This window comes from Simochromis diagramma, unplaced genomic scaffold (genome assembly GCF_900408965.1).
Source record: "Simochromis diagramma unplaced genomic scaffold, fSimDia1.1 OVJJ01000361.1, whole genome shotgun sequence".
In the NCBI taxonomy this organism is placed as follows: Eukaryota; Metazoa; Chordata; class Actinopteri; order Cichliformes; family Cichlidae; genus Simochromis; species Simochromis diagramma.
In genome coordinates, this window is record NW_024386860.1 from 10,043,987 (window position 1) to 10,053,453 (window position 9,467).

The window sequence follows — 9,467 nt, forward strand, 5'->3', positions numbered from 1 at the left end:
CCACTTTAGCCTTTTCCTCTTGAAGATATCCACATAAATAAAGTCAGAACTCATGAAAACTGCAGTACATGCAGTACTTGTGTGTTGTTTTTTTCGCTTCAGCTTGTGATCTCAGCAAAAGTGGTTTCGAGCACCGATAAGCAGTTCATTATTTCTGAGCTCCCCGAGATGCATTTTAAACAAAACTACCAGACGTCACAGACCCCTCAGGTACCCAGTTGTGCCTCTGTGCACTCTCCCTCGTCTCCCCCCGCGTAAACTACCAGCCCTGCCTGCTCGCCTTCTGATGCTTTCATGCTCTACAAACCTCATTTCCACCGAGCATTGCTGACTTGATGTCATGAAACTAAAATATGGACCTCAAAACATCAAGACAGTAGCCCCCGCCCATCAGCCCAAAAATCAGCCCTTTTGGAATAAATGTTCAGTCTGAGTTTGTTTTAAATATGCAAGAAACACGAGTTTGTCACTGAGCTGCGAGTGGGGAAAGATCTCTTCTGACTCAAACAGAGACTGCTGATGTGAAAGTCTGTACACAGCTAGTGAAACTGATTTCCCATGTCCCATTATGACAGGATAAAATCTGACTGACAGTATAAACACATGGAAATGGCACAAAACCATGGGGTTGAGTTCGGGCTACACTCGCTTGCATCATTTTCACATCATTATTGTGTGTTGCCAAATTCATATAGAAATGCCAAGAAAGACTCCTAAATTTAAAAAGGAAGCTCTGTTCTATCTGAGGAAACATGACACAGTAAGAGAGAGGAAATGGGTGTGAAAAACAGGACACGAAAGAGATGAAGGAAGTGGGATATGAGGAGGAAAATGGGCTATTTTTGACAGGGTATCTGATCAGGCTGTTGTCATGTTTATAAAAGACTGATTTGATGTAAATGTGAAGGACATGAAGGCAGAAAAAAAGGACAGTTGAATATATGCAATACTAAATTTAAGAGGTGAAGAGAACCCCCTGCTGGCCAGAGGCAGAATTTCGTGTTCTAGATTTTTAAAAAAAGGTTCGAGTCAAAGCTTCTAAAAACAACCATCACAGAGATCAGCAAATGAAGATGATACGCGTCAGAATTTTTTTCCAATATTGCTCAAAAGTTAAAATTTTTCAGTCACGTGTTCATATCTTACAAGAACTTCAGTGCAATAGTCTTTATTATTATATACCGAAAACAGCAGAATAAAACATGGAATAAAGCATAAACCACAAAAGAACAGAAATAATACCATAATAAGTCAATTTTTTTTAAATCACAACATTTTAAAAGTCAAAAAACTCACACATTTCAGTCTCAGTCACAATCACAAAATCCAAGTCATCGGTTTTACCGGCTTTATCTCACCAGGCGTACGTACGTGTCAAATAAATGTGCTCCACATTTTGCATTCCTGAAGTTTAAGAGAAACTCGGAAGATTATGTAGTATCTACATCACACTGCCAAATTACCTTTCTATAATCCGCTGGCCTCTGAACAGGTTAAGTGAGATAATCCCTGTCTAATCCTGCTATCACTGCCTTTAATCTCTTAATCCGGTTTTTGTTAAACTACAGATTAGATCAAGTTTGCTGACAGGTGTGGAGGCACATGTTCGTGGTGAAAGAAGCACTTTAGGGAAGTAAGTGTAGTCATACAACTGCAAAAACAAAACACTGCCGTGTGCTGCCTAAACCAGTGTGGTCGTCACCAAAATTCTGCCTTACTGCATTCTCTGTGCTGCGGTTAGATGGTAAAGAGACAACTCAGGTCTGGGTGCCCACCTCATCTCTCAGAAATAATTCAGAATTTCATAAATTAGCATAGTGACTTTTAATACATGCAACTTTTTTTCATAAGTAGTAGTGGTTGGAGTTCAATCACTGGTCCGGGATATGAACACTACCTCTGGCTCTGTGCAGGCAGAGAAATGGAAGCTCTCTTTGTTAAGTGTCGCCTATGACCTATACGTCCTCTTTACTCTTACATAAATAGACTGACCTTTAAGTAATGGGGAACCAAAGATTACAAAAAAATAAATAAACAAGAACACTGATTTTCTTTTTATGTCTCAACCAGCAATCAGGCCATTGGTAGTAATGTGGCTGTGAACACACGTTTTCTGGAGCGTATAATAGCTGACAATACAGAGGGACTTCAAGAGGCGCCAGTTTAGTTACAGGATATCCTTTGCAAAATTTACCTTCCTCCTACATCTACCACCCTCCTCATGTTGTTTATTTTCTTTTACTTTCTCCTCCACCATGTTTCTAATTGGTCTTGGTCTTCAGCTCTGCCAGCTTGCTGGTAACAAAGTTCCATTTGAAAGACGCATCCTCGTTGCCTCCTCCCAGCGAGACGTACTTGGAGAAGCTATTGTTGCTCCTTCCTCCCCCTTCACTCTGCTCTCCCTCAGTGACCTGCCCATCCTGCTGACTTTCCGCCCCTCCAGCCTCTATCACCCCTTCCTCACCTTCCCCTGTTGCTGCCTCGTTCTCAGCAGCGGCGGCGGCGGCCGCAGCAGCTTCGGCCTGTTTCTTGGCTGCCCAGTTGGACGCAAAGCTATCCCAGAATCCCGTGCGCCTGGCGGGTCGCGGAGGCTCCTCGGGCTTTGCTGCAAGCGGACTGAGAATTTAGACAAAGCAGTAGGTGCTTTAAATTATGAAACAACTGACGAAGATTTTAGATTTTAAATAACTTAAGTTTTAAAATTACATGTAAACACAGAGACTTTATAAGAAAGGCTTCAATATTGATTAATCCAACAATCATTACTTTATGAAACAGACAAAAAAGCCAGATTTTGGTCAGTAAGTATCCTAGATTTTAAGAAAATAAGAATTTATGTCTTCCAGTAATTATCTTCATTTCTATTTGTTTTTTATTAAACCTCCTTTTTTCCCTTTCAGTTCAGTCTGTACACCAATTTCTGCCAAAACATTTCTTTGGGTCAGTGCAACGAAAGTAAAACTTCAACCTTATGAGTTACAAAATCTGATAAAGGTGTAAAGCTCTATTTCAACAGCAACATCAATGTTCATGAATGCATGTGAGAAGATAGACGATTAAAAACTCACTGGTCAGCGACAGGGGGGCACTCAGTCTCCTCTAGGAGCTGGTGTTCATCATCTTTGTTGAAGATCGCTGATAGCCGATTCCAGCTTTTAGCTCCTGCCCCCTGCATCTTGACAAGGTCAGAGGTCAAAGTAGGGATTTAGTGCTGTCAAATATCACTTGACTAACGCTCCTCTGTCATATCTTTAGACACATGCTTAGCATGAACCTTTGCATGGATATTCTCACTATACTCACTGCATCTGTGACCATTTTATAAAGTATTTGTGAAGCCTGTGTGATTAGTAAACGGACAGAAAATACCCTACAAGATTTACAAGCACTGCCAGGGTTCACATACTTTCCTGGCCAGCTGGGAGACAGCATTGGGCCCCTCCTCCTCCTGCACTGGACTCATGTCGTTCTCCACCTCTGTGACCTGCAACACCAGTAAACAGAACAATATTTCATTAACCTGTCCACACATAGCGGTTTCCCAGTCTGGTCACAACAAACTGTCTGAGTTTAATGCACAACACAGAATGTGTGCACACCAGTCGCCATCTGGTGCGTATTGTGGGTACTGCAAGCTGAGGCAGACCTAGCTTAAACACACATGACACTAATATATGAACTACTGGAGACTAAAAATAAATTGCCACCACAGAAAAATGTTTAATATTTCTTTATTAAAACTAACTTTAACATTTTGCACATTGTGTTTTAATTGCTTGTTTTATCTCTTGACCAGCATACTAATTACTTAACAGTAGTATTTCCACATCAGTGGATGTTTTGACATAAGGAAGACTATCAGTCAAACGCTTTAGCAGTCTCTAATTTCACTAGAACGTGTGAAGCAATGGCAACTCAAATAGCAGTGATGACATCTCTGCATATCTATCTAGATGGAAACTATCTCTCCGGATTCCCTGTCGTCCTTGCAAATGCCCGGGCAGCTCAAGAGGCCACAATGTGAAGCAGTCAGCTGGCAGATCTGAATATGCCAGTGAGGAACCTGGCTATCTGTCTCGTCCGCCTGTCAGCCCGTCACTCACTGGAATGCCAACTAATCCGTTTGTTCAGCTCCTGTGCAGGATCGAATTTCTCAGCTCTCTGGAGATCTGGGTCAACGCAACACTGTTTCACGAGAACCAAGTCCTGCATCGAGTGCAGGTGTTGCCGTGAACATGAGCAGTGGGAAAAATCCAATCCAACAAAAACCACTAAAAAGAAAGTAAAATTACAGTTACTGATGCAAGGTACTATCCTTATTTTACTGCTGCATGTGTTCAAAGTGAAGCTTGTTTCAACCGTTTCATTTACAGCACGGATGTCTGACCCTTGGAAAAGGTCACAGCGTAACTCCAAGACGTTCTGAGAGCTTTAAAAAGGTAGAAAAGAAAACGAAGAAAGTTCTGCTTCACATGAGTGTAATCGTCTATTAGTCCTTTCTCTGCGATAAAATGTTTTTATGTTTACTTAAGTCACCACAGGCATCTGAAATATGACTACAGACCAAGATTCAATAATGATTTTATGTAAGAAGATACCAAGAAAAAGGGCATTCGATGACTGCTGAAAACATCCCATATTGCTTGCAGTGTTGCCTGTATTTTGGTTAAAAGCTGTTTAATTATTGCTGTGATTGCTCTTATGTATCTGGATTTCATTTTAAGTCCACATTTGTCTAACAGCAACTAATAAAAAGGTAGATTTGATGCATGTAGATTTGTATGCACATGTTAGTAAACACAGTTTCATCAGAGTCGACTTGCCAGCGTGCATTAAGGCCAGCATTGCTGTTCCCAGGCCGAACATCTGTCTTAAAGTTCCCATTGCATGGAAAACAAATCAGCCCTGCAAGCTCATCTAACGCTGTGATGAATAAGAAATGATCAGCAAAACAAAACCAGCTGACTTTCTGACTTCCGTGCCAACAATTATGTCAGCTTTCATGTATTTTAACCTCTTAAGCCCCAAGCCTAACTCATCTCCTGCCTTTTGCCCCTGTATCAGGGGGCGTTGGGGGCTTAAGAGGTTAAAGTGTTTCTGACAAACAAATTAATGAGTAACATGAGCAAATGTGGAGAAACGTGTATGTATATTCTGTACCTCCTCGGCAGTGTCCTCCTCATATTCGGGATTAATAGTCTTCAGCACTTTGCTTTTATAAACCTTCCACATTGGATTCATACTTGCAGAAATAGATGCTCAACACTTGAGGGCAAGACCTGTGAAGATGCCTCTGCGCTCCACCCTCCACCGAGTCTCAACGTCCACCTTCAGCTCAGTTGGGCCGACTTTGGCCTGTTTCCATGCGTAACGTTCTCAGCAGATTATAAATGCAAGGAACTTGTTCAGAGCTGAGGCCCAAACTTTGTCATGCTGCTTCTCCTGGTCAGATTATGTCTGTCTCATTAAGCTAGCCGGGCTGACAGCTGCTTTCATCCCCACAGAGTGTCTGAACAGGTAAAGCTAGGAAGTTGCGCTGCTTGTGCATCCGCCTACGCAGGTATACACACACACACACTAATTGTCAGCGTCACGGTACTGCCTTGGTTACCTGGAAACAGGTGTGGATTTCCTCATTCATATTTCAGAGGGTTTCTTTTGCAGAGCCAGAGGTCCATTGTCATCCTGTGCTGGTAGGATGGCTCCTATAACCTTGCCACACAAACACACCAATACAAACTAGTTTTTCAGAAAGTTGGAACTACTGTCTAAAAGGTAAATAAAATAATATAAATTCCACAAGTATTTAATTAAATTAGACCAAAGACTGCTTAATAAATGTTCAAAAGTGAAAAAGAAATCTAAAATGTCTTTATGATCTTTGCAGTTTACATGTGCAAACATAATTGCAAATGTTTCCCTGAACACAGGGTGTGCAGGTTGTCAGTGCTATACAAATGTAAAAGGTTGTACATCTCCACCTTGATCTATTCTGTGTACATGAGCCCAGAGCTTTGAGAAATTCATGTTCTGATAACATCCTCCCCCTCCTTCCACGTCCCGTCTTATTCAAGTAGCGAGCTGGAGGGGTGTTGTGTAAAAACGTGCAACAGTCGCTTGTGATCTGAACTGCATTTGAATTAATGCTACACACAGGTGCTCATGTCTGCTTTATTTATGGCAACTCATCTTTATACCATCCGTATTAACAAGTAACTCCTCTTTCACTGTCACCTGGCCACTTCCTCGCTGTCCTCCTCTCTGCCGCTGCTATTGGCTGCCGTGACAGATGAGACGAACACCAATCAAATTCAGGCGCCATGCAAGGTTTTTTTTTGTGTTTTTTGTGACTGGTCGCCTGGCAACCCAAGCGGGCTAGTTTCATGTAGATAAAGAGAGAAGTATAAAGCTCTGATGACAGATTGGATTTCACCAGCCACAACACAAACAGCCGACTACAGAAACACGCCGTGTTTTGCTCACCTGGCTCAAACTGACAGAATTTTAACTGTGGTGATAAACTCAAACATCAGTAGCATAACTGATCGCTATAAACGATCGCTGCAGGGAAGGATTGATCATGATCTTGATTATCAGCAGAGAAATTTGACCTATGCTGTTCTGTTGCCCTCCTGATCCTGGTTTTGATTACCATACAGACTTCCACAGTAATGAAGCTGTAAGGTCGGGTAGATCCATACGATCGGCGTGAATTATGAATGCAAGTCTATGGACGACGCATCTACACATAAAGACGGGTGGAATTTGGTAATTTGAACAGCAGCCAGTTTGGGCAGCCTGAGGAGCTCAGGTTTCAGATGGGAAAGGTCACACCCAGGGATTTATCAGTTACCGCAGCACACACAGGCAGTAGATTATTATGTATGACTGACATGTTATGACCTACATATCTTTTGAAGCATTACAAAGGAAGCTGGAGAGTATTGTAACCAGTATGTGTCGGGATATTAAAATAGATCAAATTAATCTGGGTGTCGCTGATAAACTCTTTCCGGATTTAAAGTGCATATCACTCCTCAAACTACAGTTTTGAGATAAGATAAGATAAGATAACCTTTATTAGTCCCACACGTGGGAATTTTGTTTTGTCACAGCAGGAAGTGGACAGTGCAAAAGTTATGAGGCAAAAATTAGAATACAATAAGAATAAATACAGTACACAACTGTACAGAATAGAATAAAATACTATATACAGTAGAATAAAATAAAATAAATATACAATAAGATAAAATAGAATACAAATACAAATACTATATACAACTGAGTAAAAATACAACGATGACAGAAAGGATTATTGCACTTAGTATTATTGCATATGTATGGATGTGTGTGCTTGATCAGTTAAAGTCTTTATTATGGAGTCTGACAGCAGTGGGGAGGAAAGACCTGCGAAATCTCTCCGTCCCACACCGTGGGTGCCGCAGTCTCCCACTGAAGGAGCTGCTCAGTGCTGTCACAGTCTGCTGCATGGGGTGGGAGATGTTGTCCAACAGGGATGACAGCTTAGCCGCCGTTCTCCTGTCACTCACCACCTCCACTGGGTCCAGAGGGCATCCTAGAACAGAGCTGGCCCTTCGGATCACCCTGTTCAGTCTCTTCCTGTCCCCAGCAGAGATGCTGCCGCCCCAGCAGACCACGCCATAAAAGATAGCAGAAGCCACAACAGAGTCATAGAAGGTCTTCAGGAGTGGGCTCTCCACTCCAAACGACCTGAGTCTCCGCAGCAGGTACAGCCTGCTCTGCCCTTTCCTGTAGAGGGTGTCTGAGTTATGAGTCCAGTCCAGACGTTTACATCAGACATATTTTTCTGAAATAAACTTGTCAGAGGAGAAATACGAGCACAAATCCATCTACCTGAGTACTGTACTTCAATAAAAGCTTGAAATATTAGAACGTGTTTGCGATATTTTACATTCCTAACCCCTTACATTTCAATTCAGTTTGTTTGTAAAAGAAAATAGACACGTATAGCTGCAGATCCTTGCACCGATAATACCCCTAAGCTTTTAGACCACAGGTGCTCGGTTCAGTTATCATTTCTATCTCACAAGATAAATTTTCATAAATAAATTAAAACTGATCAGAACTGAGTTCAGCTTACTGGTGTCCGGCCTTCCACAACAGTCCCAGTTTTCCATGTGGTCCACAGGAAAATTAATTGCCTAACCTTGTTTTAGACTATTTAAAAACACAGCACTAACTGGAGCTTTCCAGCCCTGTGAAGGACTGGCAACTTGCACAGTGTATACTCTGCATCTGGCCCTGAGTCAGCTCCAGCCCTCATCATGAACTGGATAAGTGGTTTATAAAATAGATACATGGAGGCTTTTCCATTGAATATCAAGAATTCTAAAGTTAGAGAGGCAAAGTCGAGATGAGTAGAGCAGGGATAGTGGATATAATGAAAAAAGGATGTTGAATATGGAACTGTGAGGTAAGAGGAAAAGAGAAAGATCACAGAGGAGGTTTATGGGGAAAGGACACGGAGAGGGTAGGGTGAGTTGGAGGCAGGTGATCTGGGAGCAGCTGAAAGAAGAAAAATAGAACTACAAACTCATTTTGATTATATATTTTAATAAGTTTATTACCTCCTCCATCAGTTCTCCACATTAAACACAGACAGCCTCAGATCACCACTAGGTGGCTCAAGAATCCTCAACAATGGTGGACATCCGTTTCAGAGAATCCTGAAGTCGCACTCGTTTCCTTTTTTCAAATGCCTAATGATTAAGGCCGTGATTTTATCCCACACAAGCACAAAAATACGGAATAAATAAGAATACAATGCAATATAAAGAGGATACCTACTAGTAGGGAGTGTGATTGCATCAAATAGTTTTTTGTTATTGAAAGCGGGAACAAAAGGATTTGGTTGCCTTACTAATCACCCTATTTGCATTGCAAATAAACTCAGTACAGGTAAAGGCTGAAGTCAGGGTTCTGGTGGTTGATTTCATCTTCTTGGCACTGTTCGTTTAAGTTAATTCCAATTTCTGTTAGGCCCATTGTATTTGTATCGACTTCTGACAGAGAACCAACTTTTTGTATTGTGTATATATACACACAATCCAGAAAAGCTTTCTACCTAAATTTAGGCCACAGGTCTTTGTCTCAGAGCAGTTTATTTTGCATTTGAATTTCAGAGAGAAGTATATTTGCATTTCAGCGTGTCCTCCTTAACAGAGGGTGGCTACCCAAAGACAGGAACTGGTCTTTTCTACCATCAAAGCATAAAACCGATAAAAATGGACTAAAGCCGGTTTTGATACTTTGAGTGCTCACAATAGTTTACCTATGCGACTCTCATGAATAGCTAGCAAGACAAAAACATGAAAATAAATCTACTATTCTTGATTTCATGATACCAAAGAAGGTTTACCTATGTGGAGCTAGATAAATACTGCCTCCTTTCGGTTCTTGCGAACACTGTGTGGTCTGCAGCAGGT

General features: G+C 41.5%; 1 protein-coding gene across 1 annotated transcript; it reads right to left on the reverse strand.

Annotated features, from left to right (window-relative positions):
- Window positions 1-678: 678 nt before the first annotated feature.
- Window positions 679-7,006, reverse strand: LOC120732661 (uncharacterized protein C1orf232). The gene is made up of 4 exons (XM_040030412.1): window positions 5,161-7,006; window positions 3,407-3,484; window positions 3,069-3,175; window positions 679-2,616 (listed from the first exon to the last, which is right to left on the reverse strand). The coding sequence occupies exons 1-4, from the start codon at window positions 5,239-5,241 to the stop codon at window positions 2,262-2,264; spliced, it is 621 nt and encodes a 206-aa protein (XP_039886346.1). The 5' UTR covers window positions 5,242-7,006; the 3' UTR covers window positions 679-2,261.
- Window positions 7,007-9,467: the final 2,461 nt, after the last annotated feature.